General features: G+C 51.4%; 1 protein-coding gene across 1 annotated transcript in view; it reads left to right on the top strand.

Moving 5' to 3' along the window:
* Positions 1 to 224: 224 nt before the first annotated feature.
* LOC129462916 (uncharacterized) overlaps positions 225 to 18,519 on the top strand; it is a 28,032-nt gene continuing 9,737 nt past the window's right edge. The window contains 6 exon segments of the mRNA XM_063617037.1: positions 225 to 360; positions 2,215 to 2,285; positions 3,125 to 3,178; positions 6,342 to 6,426; positions 7,473 to 7,525; positions 14,854 to 14,917. Coding sequence (XP_063473107.1) covers positions 225 to 360; positions 2,215 to 2,285; positions 3,125 to 3,178; positions 6,342 to 6,426; positions 7,473 to 7,525; positions 14,854 to 14,917 — 463 coding nt within the window.

Here is an 18,519-nt window from a genome sequence, read left to right as displayed (position 1 = left end):
AGTGCAAGCAAGTCAGAGGTCCTTTGCGGCCAGTGGGCCGGTGCTGAGCAGGTGAGGCTGCTCTAATGGTTATTAAACGTCCCAGCTGGTGCTGCATATCTAAGTGTGGCTGAGGGCGGGACCTCTGAGGCCCTTCTCCCATGATTTCAGCCTGGTCTAAGGGCTCCGGGGGAGTGGGAGCTGAGGGTTCAGGCATCTCTTCCTTCAAAGGGTTATATGGAATAATGCGGAAGATGGTGGCATCAGCCAATGGCATGAAGGAGCCGGATGGAAGGAAGTTGGACTGTTTGCCTGCTGGGGAAAGGACGGGACACTGCAGTGCCCTGCTGCTGAAAGTGGGGTCCACGGGCCAGGAGCACTGTCACCACCTGGAAACCCTGTAGGAAATGCAGAACCTCAGACTGACCCCAGATTTAGGGTATCAGAACTGCTTTTTCAAAAAATTGTTGAGATAGGGTCTGGCTCTCTCGCCCAGGCTGGAGTGCAGCAGCGTGATCTCGGCTCACTGCAACGTCCACGTCCTGGGCTCAAGCGATTCTCCTGCCTCAGCCTCCTGAGTAGCTGAGACTACAGGTGCATGCCACCATGCCCAGCTAATTTTTTGGATTTTTAGTAGAGACAGGGTCTCACCATGTTGCCCAGGCTGGTGTCAAACTCCTGGCCTCAAGCAATCCTCCATCCTCAGCCTCCCAAAGTTCTGGGATTACAGGCATAAGCCATCAGGCCTGGCCAGAGTCTGCTTTTTTTTTTTTTTTTTTTTTAAATTTAATTTAATTTAATTTTTTTTTTTGAGATGTATCACTCTGTCACCCAGGCTGGAGTACAGTGGTGCAATCTCAGCTCACCACAATCTCCGCTTCCTGGGTTCAAGGGATTCTCCTGCCTCAGCATCCTGAGTAGCTGGGATTACAGGTGTGCACCATGACATCTGGCTAATTCTTTTTGTGTTTTTTTAATAAGATGACTTACATGCACTGAAATGCTTGAGAAGCACAGTTTTAGTTATCAACCCCAGGGAAGATTTCAGTTCCCCCCCATCATACTGAGCTTCTACTAGAGTTCCAACAACTAAGAGAAAGAGCCTCTGACACAAGTCAGCGGGCGAAGCTCTAGACTTCATTTCTAGCACTGTGCTGCCCAATATGGCAGCCATGGGCCATGCGTGGCTATTAAGGTTAAATGTATAGTAATGGAGATGAAGTACAGTGACACATTTCAGTGCTTCGGTCACACAAGTCACATTTCAAGTGCTCAGTAGTCACATGTGGTTTGTGGCTGGTATATTGGGCAGCACCAATTACCGAACAATTCCCTTATCACAGAAAATTCTATTGAGCAGTGTTGGTTTAGTGTTTGACAGTGCAGTCATGTGCAGAGAATGACCCAACCCCAGCTTTCCCTGAATGGCAGCTTCCCTCTTTGGTGGCAGGGGCGTGCAGGTGTAGGTGGTGGATGGGCAAGTGACAGATGTGTGGAAACTCAGAAGTGTGCGATTTGGGTGGGGAAGGGCACTGCAGCCCCAGGAAACAGCTGCATGTGTGAGAACATCTGGTGAAAATCAAGGCTTGAGTTAGTTCATGTGAGACGCACTGGAAGGATGTTAGAGATCATTTAGCTCAAATCTCTCCTTCCCCTTCCTATTACCCATTTAATAAACCAAGACCTATAAGTCTAAAGAAAAGTGCAGTGGCTAGACTTGAAGTTAGGTTTTGCACTTCAAGACCAGTGTCTGATGTACTCTGCTTGTGGGACAGTGAGAGGAGCTCTGTGCCTGCAAAGAAGGTTTCAATGAGGCAAGTATGAGGTGCTGGAAAAGACATCGTGGGAGAGAGGGCCATTCAGGAACCCAAAAACTTGCCTATAGCCTTGCGGGGAGGTGGCCAGAGAAATCTGGGGGAGGCACTGGGAAAGAACATTTCATGGTGGGGGCAGAAGGGGTGGGCAGCAGGGGGAAGAAGGACCTAGGCTGGGAAGGGTCCAGCTCCATCCCTGACCATTCATCTATTAGATGACACCTGCATGGGGCAGAGACCAGGGAATGGTTCACCAACATGCCTGGTCTCTTCCTCCTTGGTCTGCATTTCTGTGCCTCCCTACCCTCCCCCAGTTAGGTGGGTCAGGGAGACTGAACTCTGACCTATGGAATCTGGGCAGAAGGGTTGTTGCCATTTCCAGGGCTGGGCCCTAAAAGGCTCTCTCTGCCTTCTCTGGTAGCCCACCCAGATGCAGTTGATGCAGTGGAGGACTCTCCAGCCTTAGAAGACTACCGAGATATTGGAAAGGAGGTGCCTTGTCCCCAAAAGACTGGGAGGAGTGGAATATCCCAGCTAGCCCCCTTTAGGCTATTACTGCAAGAAATTAAACCTGTATAGTGTTAAACCATAGAAAATTTGGGGGATGTTTGTTATAGCAGCTAGTCTACCCTGGCTAATACACCGCATGTGGGGTGTGCTCTAAAATTTCCATCTCTTCACCATACCCCATAGCCTTTGCAAGATGTTTGTAGGTCACTGAAGAGGCCATTCTTTTCCTTCCCTCCCTCTGTTTCTCTGTTCTCATTTCTTCCTGTCTAGGAGTTCTGTAGTCATCTCTAATTGGCCCTTCAGGTTCCCCAATCCAGAAGCAGTTCCTATGAAGGCAGCCCCAGGTTATTGCCATATTCATGGAGTTATCAGGGTTACGGCAGGTCCTAGGACAGAGGAAGTCCCTGTCCATCACTTCCTCCAGGAAGCCTTCCCTGCATGTTTGGGTTAGGAACCATCCTGTGCATTCCCATAGAATATAGTCAATGATGCCCACATTCTTTGTGGTCTGCTGTATCGTAACATATACACTCAGTACACAGTTGTGGTTTTCTTGTCTCTCTTGTCACTCTACTGTGAGATCCTAGAGAACTCCATCACTTCTACTGTGAAGCAGTAAGAGCTAGACATGCAGATACCCACTGTGGGAGGCAGCTTCTGATATGGCCTCCAAAGAAGCACCCTCCTGAGATTCATGCCCTTGTGTCATCTTCTCTCCTTCAGTGTGAGCCAGACCCACTGAGTTGCTTCTAATGAACTGAATACAGCAACAGTGCTAGAAGACTAGGCTTTAAAAGACTGGGTCATATTCTCTCTTTCAGGTACTTTGTCTCTCATTCTCCCTCTTGCCTGATGGAGATACGCTCTTTGATGAAGTAAGTTGCCATGTTGGAGAGGCCGATGTGGCAAGGAACTGAGGGTGGCTTCTGACCACCAGCCAGTGAGGAAATAAAAGTCCTGAGTCCAACAACCCCTAAGGAATGGAATCCAGCCAACAACCACAGAATGAGGTTGGAAGTGGATTGGCTCCAGCTGAGCCTTCAGATGAGACCTCAGCCTCAGTTCACACCTTGATTCCAGCCTTGTGAGAAACCCTGGCCAGAGGACCCAGTTAAGCCATGTCTGGGTTACTGACCCCAAAAAACTGTGAGATAATAACTGTGGGTTGTTATAAGCTAATACGTTACAGGGTAATTTTTTATGCAACAATAGAAAACTAATAAACCAATGATGAATATTTTAATGAAGGAAGAAAAATTGGTCCTTATTCAAGCAGTAGGGTTACTGGCATTGGGTTGGTGGCAATTCAGGACATGGAAGAGAACAATGACATGAAGGTGAAACTTGGGTGGGGACAGGGGCTGCCCAGTGATGGCCCTGGGGGCAGCTCCTGAAGATCCCTGGGGCCTCAGGTGGGTGACAGCTCTCCTAAGTCTCTGCTCCTGAGGCTGACAAGCCCTCACACTCCACATTCTGTCCACGCAGCTATAAATATTAAAATGTGCCAGAGGAGAGATTGAAAAATAGGGCTATGGGCAAGATACAGCTCTCAACTGGGGAGAGAAAACAAGAATAAATTTCTCTCTTCCGATTCCCGCTTTGGTCTGTTTATTGCAGAAGGCACCGTGGGAGATAAGCAGCAGACAGCTTGTGCCCTGCAGGCTGTGCAGGAGGCAGTTCCATTGAGGGTTGCATGGAGGGGCAGAGTTGGGTGCCACCTAGTTCACGAGGCCGTCTGAGGAGTCAGAGCTCCCCACACCATCCCAGATGCTGCTACTGAGTAGAGCCCTGGGGTTCAAGCCCTGCTGGTCCCACACCAGGGCAAAAACAAAATATAAAGTAAAACAAAATAAAGTAAAATAAAAGCAGACAGACAAAGTACTCTTGTGTGGGTAGGTGTGGGGTGGTTTTGGGGCTCCCCAGCCCAGAGTCTGAGCACTACAGCTGGCAGGCAAAGTCCCCCTGGTCCCTCTCTGCTCCTCTGTCTCATACCTCGAGTCTTCCTGTCCATCCATTCTTCTCCAGAAACTTCTTTCCCATCCACTGGCTTCTTTTCCATTCCTGCCGCCAGCACTCTCATTTGCTCACTGTTCGTGACCTCCCCAACCAGTGACTTTACTTCTTTCCCTCTACACCTTTTTAATTCATCCTACCAGCAGATTCACTTTAGGATACTGCTTTGGACATATCACTTCCCTGTTTAAAATCTTCTATTTGTCCCAAACCAGGGAAGGATCTATCTGGAACTGTTGGTCTCACCTGCAAACCCTCAGGTACCCCTTTCTTTTCCTTTCCTTTTTTTTTTTTGAGACCAAGTCTCCTCTATCTCCCAGGCTGGAGTGCAGTGGCGCAATCTCGGCTCACTGCAAGCTCCACTTCCCGGTTCATGCCATTCTCCTGCCTCAGCCTCCTGAGTAGCTGTGACTACAGGCGCCCGCCACCACGCCCGGCTGATTTTTTGTATTTTCATTAGAGATGGGGTTTCACCGTTTTAGTCAGGATGGTCTCAATCTCTTGACCTCATGATCCTCCCACCTCGGCCTCCCAAAGTGTTGGGATTACAGGTGTGAGCCACCGCGCCCGGCCTCAACTTTCTAGTTGAGGTAGAAAGGCCTCTTTCTACCATGACCTCCAAGCCTCACCCCTGAGCACCCACTCTTTGCACCGGTTTCCCTGTCTCCCCTCTGCCCAAATGCACCCTGAGTTATTGTCTTTTTTTTTTTACTCCTCTCCCAGCCTGGCAGTTCCCAACCAGCTCTTCCTCACATGTCTTCCTGTACAAGTTATATCCTCCTTCTTCAAAACTCTGGTCCAATCTTACCTCTCAGCAAATCCATCCCTGACAATGAAGCCCTAAGTGCTTTCTCTGTCCTCTGAACTCATACAATTTTAGCCTGTGCAATTCATTTGTTAATTAATCATCCACTGTGCTGCCTTGAAACATCATTTTTTTTTTCTCCTGTAGCCTTGTGCTGATAGTTAACTCTTTGAGGGTGATTTAAAATTTGCTTGTTTATGTTTTGTCTTCATGCCCCCTTGTGACATCCTCAGGCATGGATGCCATGGCTTTATACTCCTTGCAGCAACTTCTCCAGGATCCCAGCACTGACTGAGGCTGGTTCTGGAACTGCAGAGTGTTTTTGCTGTTTTTTATTCTCTCCTTCTGTAGGTCCTGGGACACTATTCTCTCTGTTTCCCCATTTATTCATTCATTGATGTCTCCTTTTAAGGGGGCATCTTTCATGCTTGTCCTTGAATGGTATTTCCTTGGGGTTGGTCCTGATCCCCCTGCCTTTCTCACACTCCACTCTCACCCTGAATCATCTCAGCCAAGTTCCTTCTTCCCACTGCTGCTTGCATGCCGGTGGCAATCAGTGTCTCCACCCATTGCTGCTTCCCTACACTGCAGGTCTCTACTGGATCCGTCCAGCTGCACATTCCACAGGAACCTCCAAACCAACGGACCCAAACGGAACCTGCTGTTTGCAGTTGCCATTGCAAAGTACCACAAACTGGGAGACTTAAAACAAGGGATTTATTCTTTCACAGTTCTAGAGGCTGGAAATCCAAAATCGAGATGGTGCAGGGCAGTGCTCCCTCTGAAGCCTCCGCAGGAGGATCCCTCCTTGCTCCTGGGGCTCCGGGCAATTCTTGGCGTTCCTTGGCTTGTGGCTGCATCGCCTCTGCCTCTGCCTCCGTCTTCACAAGGACTTCTTCCCTGTGTGTCATTCTATGTTTTCACATGGCCTTTTAAGGACATCAGCCTTTGAGACCCTAGATTTGGGGTCCACCATAATCCAATGTAACCTCATCTTAATTAATTAGAGCTGGAAGACCTATTTCCAAATAAAGAGGTTCCAGGTGGACACGCATTTTAGAGGGTCTCCACTCATCCTGGTACACCCTTAGCTCGCCCCCTAGCAAGTTTTCTTTTGGTAAATTGCATCCCCCCTCCTCCCCCAAGCCCAGTCACCCAGACCTAAGAAGCGTGGGGCTTATGCAGATTCTCCTTTCTCCATTTCTCATCCCCTGCTCCAGTCGTTCTTGACAATCCTTGACCACACCCTCCTATCCCTCATCTCCTCTCTGACTTGTGGCGGTGGCCCCAACCTGCACAGCATAGGTCAGTATTGGCCAATCTTCTTTTCATTATTCCCTGTCAAGAAGTCTTTTCCTAATTGCCTGCCCCTGTGAAATTGCAATGCCACAGATAGACTGTGTGTCTGTTTCTATGCTGTGTGTATTTTTTATGCCTTTAAACATAAATGGTAAGATTTCTGGCACCTCCGAAGAACCAATTTTGCCACTTTGGGGGTGATGTCACCCCCTTAGAGAATGCATGGTCTGTGACAACAGCTTCCAGGTTATCTCCCTCCCTCCCTCTGCTCTGTTCCCACCCCTCCCCTCACCCATGCATCTTTCCTATTTTTATAAAACACAAAAAGGAGCTTGCTCCACCTGAAAAGTCTTGCCCCTGAGAGAATGTCCAGACCTCTTGGGACAGCATCCTTCTGCATCCAGTGCAGCCCATGGCCCTTCCACCTGCTGCTCCAGCCACACAGGGAGCAGCTGCATTCAGGCCTCTGTGCCTGGTCCTGGGACACCATCTGCCTGCACGGCTCCCACCTCTTGCTTGCATATTCAGTTTGAATTACATTTCAAGATGCAGGTTTAGGGTCACTATGAGGAGAAAGTGCTCTCCTACCACCCCCAGGAGACTGGATGCCCATCCATCCCCACTCGCCACACACTCAAAGATTAAAGGGAACTTCTTCAAAACCATGTCTCCTCAGGTAGAGCAGGTGCCTGGAGTGGGGGCGTGCAGCAGGCAGAAGAAGGAGAGAACAGAGCTATTCACCTGGAGTTGGTACCCACTGAACCTGGCCAGCCTCCCACAGTGGAACTGGTAGCACTGCCATCTCTCTGCCTGGCTCAAATGTCTGGAAATCACGGACTGTTTCTCACCCATCTCTGTATTTCCAGAGCCTAGCCCAATGCAGTCAGAGCCCACTGAGTGTTTTGCTGGATGAATGAATGAATGAATGATTAATGGGCTTCTCTGGACTGTGTTTCAGCTGCCCAGCCACCTCGCATGAACTCCACTGTTGCTCCCTATTGCCAGGCACCTCCAAAGGCTGCCTGGTTTCTACATGCTCATCTCCTCTGCAGACCACCTGTTCACCCTTCGGGAGGGGTCACTACGCAGGCACCTGATCCAGGAGGTTAGCGTCTCTCTATGTTGAACTCTGCTCCTGTGGCCCTGGCCCTCCTTGTCTTCCTATTCCCTCACTCTTCACCTTCAAGCTGAGTCCCATGATGCCCTCCTGCCCTGCCCCCCCTTACTCAAGACTTTTGCCCCCAGGCCATGTGCGTGCCATCTTCAGGTGAACAGCTCTGCCCACCACCTCCTCTCCCTGTAGCATCCCCTCTTCAGGCAACCTCTCCACCTGTAAAGATGTGGTCTTTAACAAGTGCCTCTTGGCCAGGCACAGTGGCTCATGCCTGTAATCCCAGCACTTTGGGAGGCTGAGGTGGGTGGATCACCTGAGGTCAGGAGTTCAAGACCAGCCTGGCCAATATGGTGAAACCCTATCTCTACTAAAAACACAAAAATTAGCTGGCTGTGGTGGAGTGTACCTGTAATCCCAGCTACTCAGGAGGCTGAGAGAGGAGAATCACTTGAACCCAGAAGGCAGAGTTTGCAGTGAGCCGAGATCAGCCTGCAGCTGAGATCTCTTTTGAGACGGAGCAATACTCCACCTCAAAAAAAAAAAAAAAAAAAAAAAAAAGAAGTGCCTCTTAACCTTTGACTCTGTGTGTGTGTATGTGTGTGTGTGTGGCAGGTGGGAACAGGCAGGAAAGAAGGGCGAGTTCACAAGACCCTGGGGTTGGTTCTGGGTCTCAACGGGGCCTTGAGGAAGAAGCAGGTGAGCTGGCTGCACTCACCTCCCATGCAGGGAGGTAGTGAGGAGTGAGGCGGACACTCACCACTCATGTCAGACTTCACGATGTAGAGTCAGGCCCCCTGCTCCAGGCTTGGGTTCCTGGACAGACCAGAGACTTAGCCTGTATTGACACCCTGGGGGGAGGGCAGAAGCCCTGAGACCTATAGGTAAATATCGGGTGATGTGGTTTGAATCAGTGTCCCCACCCAAATCTCAGGTTGAAATGTAATCCCCAGTGCTGGAGGTGGGCCCTGGTGGGAGGTGACTGAATCATGGGGGTGGGTGGATTCTCATGAATGGGTTAACACCATCCCCCTGGGTGCTGTTCTTGAGACAGTGAGTGAGTTCTAGTGAGATCTGGTTGTTTAAAAGTGTGTGGCACTTCCCTGTTCTCTCTCTGGGTCCTGCACCTGCCATGTAAGATGCCTGCTCCCACTTTGCCTTCCACCACGACTAAAAGCTCCCTCACGCCTCCCCAGAAGCAGATGCCGCCATGCTTCCTATACAGCCTGCAGGACCATGAGCCAATTCAACCTCTTGTCTTTATAAATTACCCAGGCTCAAGTATTTATTTATAGCAGTGCAAAAACGAATACATCAGAGCAGCGGCAAGGTGAAGGCAAGTGCCCTTTCGGGAGGCAGATGGGGTTGGTGGGGAGGAGGCTGGACGAGGGTGAATAGGAGAGAGGGGACCACCGTGTTCAATTGGGACAGGAAGGGGAGAACTGTTCATTACCTAATGGCCACCTCCCTTCCAGGTGTGTAGACCTGCCCTCTGCATGAGGGCCTCACTTCTGGAACCAGGGCCTGGTCTGCTTGGACAGACCTGCCAGCACCAGCGGTCACCACCAGTGCTGCTCTAGTCCCTGGTGTGAGTTTCCTGCAACTGCAGTAACACAATCTTACACACAAAGTGTGTAAAAAACACAAATGTATTCTGTCACAGTTCTAGAGGCCAGAAGTCCAAAATAAGTCTCAATGGGCCCAAATCAAGGTGTCAGCAGGGCTGTGCTCCCCTGGATGCTCCAGGCAAGTGCCTGTGCCTCACGTACTCTGGCTTCTGGTGGTGGCCAGCATGCTTTGGCTTGGGGCTGCTCCATTTCAGCCTCTGCCTCTGCGGGCCCTGCGGCATTCTCCTCTCCTGTCTGGGGTCAGATCTGCCTCTACCTCCGTCTCGTGATTGCGGATGGGACCCACTCAGATAATCCGGGATAACCTCTCCATTTTTAGAACTTAAACTTAATCACATCTATAAAATCCTTTTCTTGCCATATAAGGTTAACATTCACACGTTCTAGGGATTAGAACATGGGTATCTTTAGGGGGCTGTTATTCTGCCTACCTCATCCCCTTTGGCTTGTATGAATTATATGAGCACCTGTCAATCACAGATCCAGGGATGGAGGTGGAGATGTGTCTGGCACCCCCTCTCTCCTGCACCTGTGCTCACTGACAATGGGTGCAGCTTAGCTCCTCCTTCCCCTCCTATCTTCTCCCTCATTTTAGGAGCCAGAGGACTATTTGGGTTTCGAAATGATGCTCTGCATCACTGAAGGAAGCAAGTGTGAAACCTCAGTCCACCCCATCACTCAATCAGGAGAATTCCCATTGGACAGCTGGCTTGCATGTGGGTGAGTTGTAGTTTGCTGATATGTTGAGTCTCTGATCCCTGTCTCTTGGTTGGAAATGATGGGTGCATCACGTTAGGCAGCAGGATGTGGGGAATTAGGACCCAGGCCTATTGTCACATTCATAAGGGAGGGAACTGTGCTGGCCTCAGCTGGCTCCTGGATCTATTAGGTCAAAGAGAAGAACTGGATCACTCTAAGCAACCCCCTCATAGCTCCAGCCTCATTGATCCTGGTTGGTTATGATTCAGAGGAGGGGAGGGCAGACTCACCGATGATCAGTGCCTCTCTGGAGACAACCAAGGGCAGCTACAGAGATGGCCAGTCCCCCAATCCATGCAGCCACTGAGATGGCCAGACCCTGACTCCATGCAGCTACAGAGATGGCTAGTCCCCCAATCCATGCAGCCACTGAGATGGCCAGACCCTGACTCCATGCAGCTACAGAGATGGCTAGCCCCTCACTCCATGCAGCCACTGAGATGGCCAGCCCCTCCCTCCATGCAGCCACTGAGATGGCCAGACCCTCACTGCATGCTTGGGACTAGGTATGGAAAGACAGACAGCAACAGAGAGACACAGTTTGAGGAGAGGAGGAGTATGGGGAAAAAAGAATAGCTGCAACATAAGGAGTATCAGGAGTGCATGATTTAGAGTCAAAAGAACTTGGTGCAGACCCCAACTTCCCCTGACTCTATATGACCTTGGAGAACTCACTTAACTTTTCTGAGTCTCATTCAGCTCAACTGGCAACTGGGGAATACAATCCCTGCCTTATAGGGTGGCTGTAAAAATCAACGGGATAAGGTACGTGGATGAATTTTATCAATGCTCTCTACTTGCAAAGAATTTTTGCTATTCCAATCTCCATATCCTACCTGCCAAGGGTTGCATAAACTTACTGTGACATTTAGAGGCTTCTTGAACTGGATGAGGGCTGGTGACTTTTGCTGCTCCAGACTCTGAGGAAATGGAGGAGAACTGGCTGGACAACATGGGGAAACCCGAAATTCATTCATCTGTAATGAAGGGATGGGGGGAAGCAGAGGCTCCTAACCTGACTTAGCTGCTGTTTGTTATTCTTGGGAGGAAAATCCCCAACCTGGTTCTGCTTGAAGCTGGGCTGTCTGGAGTGATGTCTTGACAGGATGATGGATGGTGGCCAGGCACAGTTTGTGACACCGAAGCACATAGTCTGCATTCTTTATCTGGAGCTGCCGCTGGCGGAAGGCTGCAAATAAGCAATCCAGTTACAGGAATCCCTGATAAAATTCCATTATGGGCCCTAGAGACAATCACGCTGGATTCAATAGCGGGGAGGCTGGGAGGCGAGGCGCATGTTGGGAGCAAAGCTCTGCCACTGGGGAAATTTTCCCTGAGCCCGCAGGCTCTCGCACTGGGAATTCCATAAAAGTTGGAGACTCAAACCATCTCTGACATCCAACTGTCTTTGCTGTTTGAAATGCGACAAAACTTACACAGGGTGGTAGCTGAGGGCTGTGTTGCAGCCAGCGGGCAGAGACCTCGGGTTGGAGCTGACTTGGTTTTATTGAGGTGCTGGTTTCCCCCTCGGACGTGTCCATGGGAAGCCGGCTCTGTCACGTGGCTCACATTTTTGGCCTCTAGCTGATCCAGCCGAAGCCCAGTGGTGAATATAGAATCCCCCACCCCTTGGAGATTTAGGAAAGCTTGCTTCAAACCTCAGTGTCATGCCTGAGGCCACTGAGGACCTTACGTGGGCAGACACAGATACAAAACACAGCCCTTCACCCTTTCCCCAGAACCATCCACTGGCCTGGAGAATTTTGTCAGTTTAGTGAGACTTGAGGGGTGCAGGGTGGGGGCAACCTCCCAGCCTTCCACAATCCCTGGGCAACCTCCCAGCCTTCTGCAATCCCTGGCTTCCCCACCCTCCTGACCCTGGCTCTGTCCTTCCTCCCCTTCCAGTGCAACCAACACACTCCTCCCTTGTCTTTTACGGAGCAGTTCATCCCCCATCGGGTTCTGAAGTCCTAGCTTTTTTCACCAGGGGCCTTCCCATATCAAGGAGTTTTCAAAAGCAAGGCAGTTCTCTCGCTGTAAGTGGAGACTTCTACCAGCTGCTGGGAGGGTGGGACAACATCTGTCCGCTGCACGCACTGACAACTAATGCTCAGAGGTGCTCACTGTGGGCCAGGCAGGCTGGGAGATGTTTGCCTGGGTTGGCTCATCAGTGAGGTGGGTGCTGTGTTTATCACGTTTTACAGATGAGAAAACTAAGCCATAGGTAAGTTAAGTCCCTTGGCCAAGGTCATACAGTAAACCCAGGAAGCCCGGCACTGGTCTTATTGTCATCACCATTATCCTGGACATAGATGGGCTAGAGAGAGAGAGAGCTCACTCGTTGGCCTCGCATCCCCACCCGGTTATTAGTGCTGAAAAGCCGTTCTGGAGGAGACGTGTGACCCCCGCCTACTATAGCTCTACCCCAGCTCTTGTTAAGAACTTCCTTCCCGGTTACCCAACAGTGTGTTGCTCCCAAGAGCAATGGCTGGGCCAGGTCAGCACTGGGTGACCTGAGTTTGCATCTTCAACTGCTTCTTGCTCTCTGCTGTGACCTGGCTGATCCCTCAAGGAAAGCGTCTTCCTTAATAGAGGGAACTTGAGACATTCAGGACTCACTTCTGTGTCCCCCTCGTTTGGACTCAGATCATGCTGCAAGCATAGTTTTGACCTTCACTTCCTGGCCCAGGGAGCCTCCAACTGCGTGGGGTTAGGGCAAGACCTACACAGATGCGTTTCAAGAGCACACCTCAGGGCTCCCATGATTGGGGCTTTGACCAAATTAGCCTTTCCTCTTAGATTTGAGAGACCACCTGTACTTCCCAGCATTCAGTCATCCCGGGTTTCCTGACTTTGGGCTCACTTCTGACTTCTGGTTTGTGCCGTCCTCTAAAACCTTCCCTGAGGTCTTGGATTGCCGATCTGCCTGATATTGACATCTGGTAATCTCGGGGGCTCACCTCCAGCTTGGGGACCTAACACACAGACACAGCCTGGCAGTGCAGTGTAGGAAACGCAGCAGAAAGGGAGCTGGCCAGTCGGACAAACCTAGGTTCAAACTCCATGTCCTCCACCTGCCGATCATGGTGTTAGAAAGTCACCAGACCCCGCTGGGCCTCTGATTGCTCTTCTGAAAATGGAGCCACTGATGATGCCATCCTCATTCATGGTGGTGATGAGGGTTTGAAACACCGGAAGGCATGTGTAGGGCTCCACAGCCGGGATGTGGCAGAGATGGACTCAGTTTCCCTTCTTCTGAGCTTTACCTAGTATCCCTGGCCTTTTCTCCCTTCCTCTTCCCTTCACCTTCGGTGGCTTGGTCTCAAGTCTCCCCGACAATCATTGTCACTTAAGCTGATGAAGGTCCTGCCCTCTCCCTGCTCCCTGCCAAGCCCCGAGAATGGGAGAAGGTGGAAGGGGATTGTTGACGACAACAGCCGTGTCCCCTCCTTCTCAGACCTCTGTCCCACTTGCTGCCTGAGACTTAGGGTGGCAGAACACAGCAGGCCTTGCCCAAGCAGGAGGAGAAGGAGAAACAGAAGCCACATGAGTTGTAAATTGAGGTCTGCCCGAAAGAGGGGCTGCCCACTTTCTGCCCTGGTGACCATTAGCACCATCACTTGGGGGCTTAAAAAAAGGGTCTGTTTGTGCAGTTGGCCCCTGCCTCCTTTTTGTTTTTCTCTTCTTTTCTTTCTTTCTTATTTTTTAGACGAAGTAACTGGGATTATAGGCACCTGCCACCCTGCCTAGCTAATTTTTTTTTTTTTGGCATTTTTAGTAGAGACAGGTTTTCACCATGTTGGACAGGCTGGTCTCGAACTCCTGACCTCAAGTGATCCTCCCACCTCAGACTCCCGAACCCCTGCCTCTTACCTTCCCCACCCTGCCCTTGTTATGCATCTCCTCTGCTGGGTATTGCCATGGGCTGCACTGCAATCCCCTCAAATCCAGATGTGGACACCCAACCACAGCACCTCAGAATGCGACTGCATTTGGAGATGGGGGGTCTTCAAAGAAGCGATCAAGGCAGGGTACAGTGGCTCACGCCTGTAATCCTAGCACTTAGGGAGGCCGAGGTGGGCAGATCACAAGGTCAAGAGATCAAGACCATCTTGGCTAACACGGTGAAACCCCATCTACTAAAAATACAAAAATTAGCTGGGCGTGGCCGTGCATGCCTCCTAGCTACGTGGGAGGCTGAGGCAGGAGAATCGCTTGAACCCGGGAGGCAGAGGTTGCAGTGAGCCGAGATCACGCCACCGCACTCCAGCCTGGTGACAGAGCAAGACTCCATCTCAAAAAAAAAAAAAAAAAAAAGGTGATCAAGCTAAAATGATGGTGGATCCTCATCCAGTATGACTGGTATCCTTCTAAGAAGGGGACATTTGGACACAGACAAACACAAAGGGAAGACCATGTGAAGACACATAGAGAAGACAGCCACTCCAAGCCAAGGAGAAGAGAGGCTCAGAAGAAACCAACCCTGCCGACACCTTGATCTCAGACTTCCAGCCTCCAGAACTGCCAGAGAACAAATTTCTGTTGTTTAAGCCTCCCAGCCTGTGGCACTTTGTCATGACGGCCCTAGCAAACAGATTCATGCGCCAAGCCACATATCCCACTGAGGTGACCAGGCAGGCTTCTGAAGCTTGGGTGGAAACGCAAGGAGCACGGGAGGAAGAGCAAGGAACACGGGAGGAAGAGCAAGGCACACGGGAGAAAGCAGAGAGGGGCCCCTAGGCAGAGCCAGAGACCTGTTTCCACGGAGCAGGACACCAGTCTGGCACCTCCTTTGTTAGAATGAAAACCCGAAAGAGGGTTATGGAGGAATTTGGAATGTTATGGGATGTACTTGGGTTGCGGCAGCAGAGCCCAGACCTGGCCCAGGCAGGGTCGGCTCTGCCATCCACAGGCACCCCTTCTCCTCTCTCTTAGACCCTCTGGAACGAAAAGCAAGAAAGAGCCCCTCACTCATGTTTCCCGCTGTGCCCACCTGCAGGTGAGCGGCCCTCCCTACTGGTGTCTTTCCCATATCCCAGCCCCCTCTCGCTACAGCCTCCACACGCCGCTCCTGCTCCTGCTCTGCGGCCCCACCTCCGCCCCCTCCCGCCCTTGGCTGCCCCTCCCAGGCTGGGCCTCCCCGTGGTTCACGCTCACACTGGGGCTCCCCGGCTTGCTGCTGGTGCTGTTTCATTTCCCATCTGCTCACCTCTGGCTCATGATTAATTAGAGTTTACAAGTTGAGTTTCCATACGTGGAGCATTTATATGTTCTTCTTTAACAAGGAGGGGTGAGTTCCTCTGGCTCCATGGTCTCTGGGACCCAGAGGCTTCCTAGCCTATTGTCAAAGGTGCCCCCTTCCCCACCTCCTCCCTCACACAGCCCTGTCCCTTCGGATCGGCAGACCCAGTTGTGAGCATTCAGATATTGCTTGTTGGGAGGACTGGATACGATTTTACATTCTCTGTTTTTCATTTTTAAAAAACACATGTTCAGCAACATTCACACTGTTTTGTTCTCAGATGGACTAGGAAGAAAATCAAACGTTTCCTTGTGTTCTCTCGCAAATATAACATTTAGCGTAAATTGTTTCTGCTGCTTCTCCCTTCTCCCACGCTCTCCCTCCTCCCCCTCCCTCCTCCTCTTCTTTCTCTTCCTCTTTCCTTCTTTCCCTCGTTTCCTTCCTCCTGCTCCTCTCCCTCCTCCTTCTCTTCTTTGCTTTCTCCTTCCCCTCCCCCTCTTCCTTCCCTCCCCTCTTTCTCTCTTCTTCCTCTTCCTCCTCCCACACTCCTTGATTCAAATATTTTTCTGAAGGTCAAAGGCCCTCTATGAAAAAAGACTCCCTGGCTCAGCAGAACACACATGATACATTTCCACTGGGGAAGGCCTTGCCCCTCCCACTGCAGCAACAGCTGTCACTGACCTTTCATACCTTGGAACAGATGGGGCACAGGGAGCAGGTGTCTGGGGGCCAGTGGAGACTGAGGCTGACAGTCACCCACCTGTGGTTCCTGGGGTGCTCTCACCTGCCCCCCAGCCCTCCGTGGAAGGCAGCGTCTCTGGGAGTTGGAACCTCTCCTTCTCTGCATTTCTCATGGCCCCTACTCAAGTTCTAGCCTCTGGGGCCCACAGTCCTCAAGGGCCCTTGTCTAATGCTTTGGCCATGGTTCCCTCTTCCTGCCTTTCGCTCTGAGACAGGCCTCACTGCCTGGTGCTCCCCTCCACCTGGGTTTGGTTCTAATGGCTCTCCACTGAGGCAAACCGCCTCCTTCCCCCAAATTATCCCCCGAGGACAAGCAAATCAGCTGTCCTTCTGCTTCTCCATGGCCTCATTCAGCCTCTCCATTTTCTCGTGATGGAAAGTGGAGAGGAGTCAGCCAAGGAGGACAGCAGAGGATGGCCAGCCCTGCTCCGGGCCCAGCCAGTGCTGGGGGATGGTGGCCTGGGCTTTGGACATGGCTCAGTAAAGACAGATGGGGAATTACAGCAGGATTAGCCCAGATCTGCCCAGACTACCTGCACGCTCCCCTATCCCGGGGAAGGAAAGCACACACTGTCTCATTCTCCTCATTCTCACCTGTCCTGCTGTCCTGTCACCAGCTCTGCACAGCACAGGTGCTTGAGCAGGGGATTTAATCAGCCTCTTGGCTATTAGTCCCCAAGTAGTAATTGAAGTGGGTTGATTGGACCTATCTATTAGGCCCAGGGAGCTGTGGGGAGATGGCTTTTGGAGCGTTTCCTCTGCCTGCTAATCTATCTGTCTGGCATTTTATCTGGAGCCCAGAGCTCATGCTTGAGCACTGAGGCATTTTACAGTATTATTATTACTTAGCACTTATAACATACTTCATCAATGAGAGGGTCGGCGGCCGCGCCGTCACTCTAAAGCACACGATGCTCCAGATAGAGAGATACGGATCTCACTCCGGGTGTGTAATATTTGATGTCTGTGTCTTGGGTTGCTTGTGATCTTGTTATTAGTTATGTCTCCTCGAGGAGAAAAGCTACCTTCATTTTCCTGATGCATGGGGGTCAGGTGGACGGGAGGCACAGGGATGGGTGCAGGACGGATGCACAGGGGAGAGCTTAGCTTGGGTTCCCCCAGAAGCAGACCCAAGACAAGGGGTTGCATGCATTTATTTCTTTGGGAGGTGATCTTGGGAAGTACTAGTAAGGGAGTGGGGAAGGAGACAGGGACAGGAAGAAGTGAATGCAGGATGCCGGGCTATTGAGCGGGTTACCGCCATGGGCAGTGGGGCCCAGTTCCACTGCGGAATTTAGGCAGCTGGAGGTTTCATCCTCTGAGTCCATCTGACATTGGCCGAGGCTGCTTCCAGGGACATTCACTCCCCAGCCCCTTGAGCTCGGCCCCTACCTGGGCTGAGAGAAGCCCTCAGGTGAGTCCCAGATACCTGCGCCATGGGCTGCCTGCTGGGTGCCCGAGAGGTGTGGGTGGGGCCCTGGCAGTGACGGCCGTGGCTTTGAAGCTGGACACAGGTGTTCTGATAAGGGAACGAGCCCGGGAGAACAGCCCTTCTCCCTCATCTCAAACCCTGCCCGCTCTGTGTGTCCCCTGCATCTCAGGGCCCGAGGTTGTGCCACAAAGTCCAGGACAGTTTGCAAAGGTCTGGGGACTGTCTCCAGATGCTCCACCTTTCCTAACCGAAGTGGGACATTCAAAGAGAGGCACAGTGTGTGGCTTGGGTTCAAATGCCGGCTCTGGCCCCTTCTGGCTTTGTGACCTTGGGCAAGTGACTTCATCTCTCCGGCCCTTAGTTTTCTCATCTGTGAAATGGGAGTAGCAATGATACCCAGCAGGAAGGTCTTCAAAGGTTAAATGAGAGAGTATCTATAAAGTGCCTGGTCCCTTGTCCAGCCATAGAACAGGAGTCCAGGACACATTCCTTCCTCTTCCCTTTCATCCAGGACTCTGACCCCCACCCAGGACCCTGACCAGAACACCTGAGTCCAGTTTCCAAGTCTTGTTTTTTTTTTTGAGATGGAGTCTCGCTCTGTCACCTAGGCTGGAGTGCAGTGGCACAATTTCAGCTCACTGCAACCTCCACCTCCCAGGTTCAAGTGATTCTGCCTCAGCCTCCTGAGTAGCTGAGATTATAGGTGCATGACACCACGCCTGGCTAATTTGTGTATTTTTAGTAGAGATGGGGTTTCACCATATTGGCCAGGCTGGTCTCAAACTCCTGACCTCCTGATCCACCCACCTCGGCCTCCCAAAGTGTTGAGATTACAGGCGTGAGCCACTGCGCCTGGCCCTCCAAGTCTTTGAGTTACAGAGATTTCCTCAGAGGCTCACATTCCCAGGGAGTGGGACTCCTACTTCCAGGACACTGCATCTTTCCCATGATGAGGGCAGGGGGGCACCCTGCTGACCACTTCAGCAGCCCTGCCTGATGCCTGGGCTTGCAGATAACCCCATGCTTATCAGGCCAAGGCAGATCTGCATGGCATCCCCTGAGGTGCCAATTTATACAGCAGCTTAAGTATCTTGTAAAACTCCTTCCCCTTTCCGGAGATGGGGGAGGTGGCTGCTGCTGCTGCTTGGGCCGCAGGCTCTTCTTCAAAGGGTCTGCCCGTAGGCAG

The sequence above is a fragment of the Symphalangus syndactylus genome, chromosome 14, assembly GCF_028878055.3.
Source record: "Symphalangus syndactylus isolate Jambi chromosome 14, NHGRI_mSymSyn1-v2.1_pri, whole genome shotgun sequence".
Classification (NCBI taxonomy): domain Eukaryota; kingdom Metazoa; phylum Chordata; class Mammalia; order Primates; family Hylobatidae; genus Symphalangus; species Symphalangus syndactylus.
This window is presented reverse-complemented; position numbering and strand designations above follow the sequence as displayed.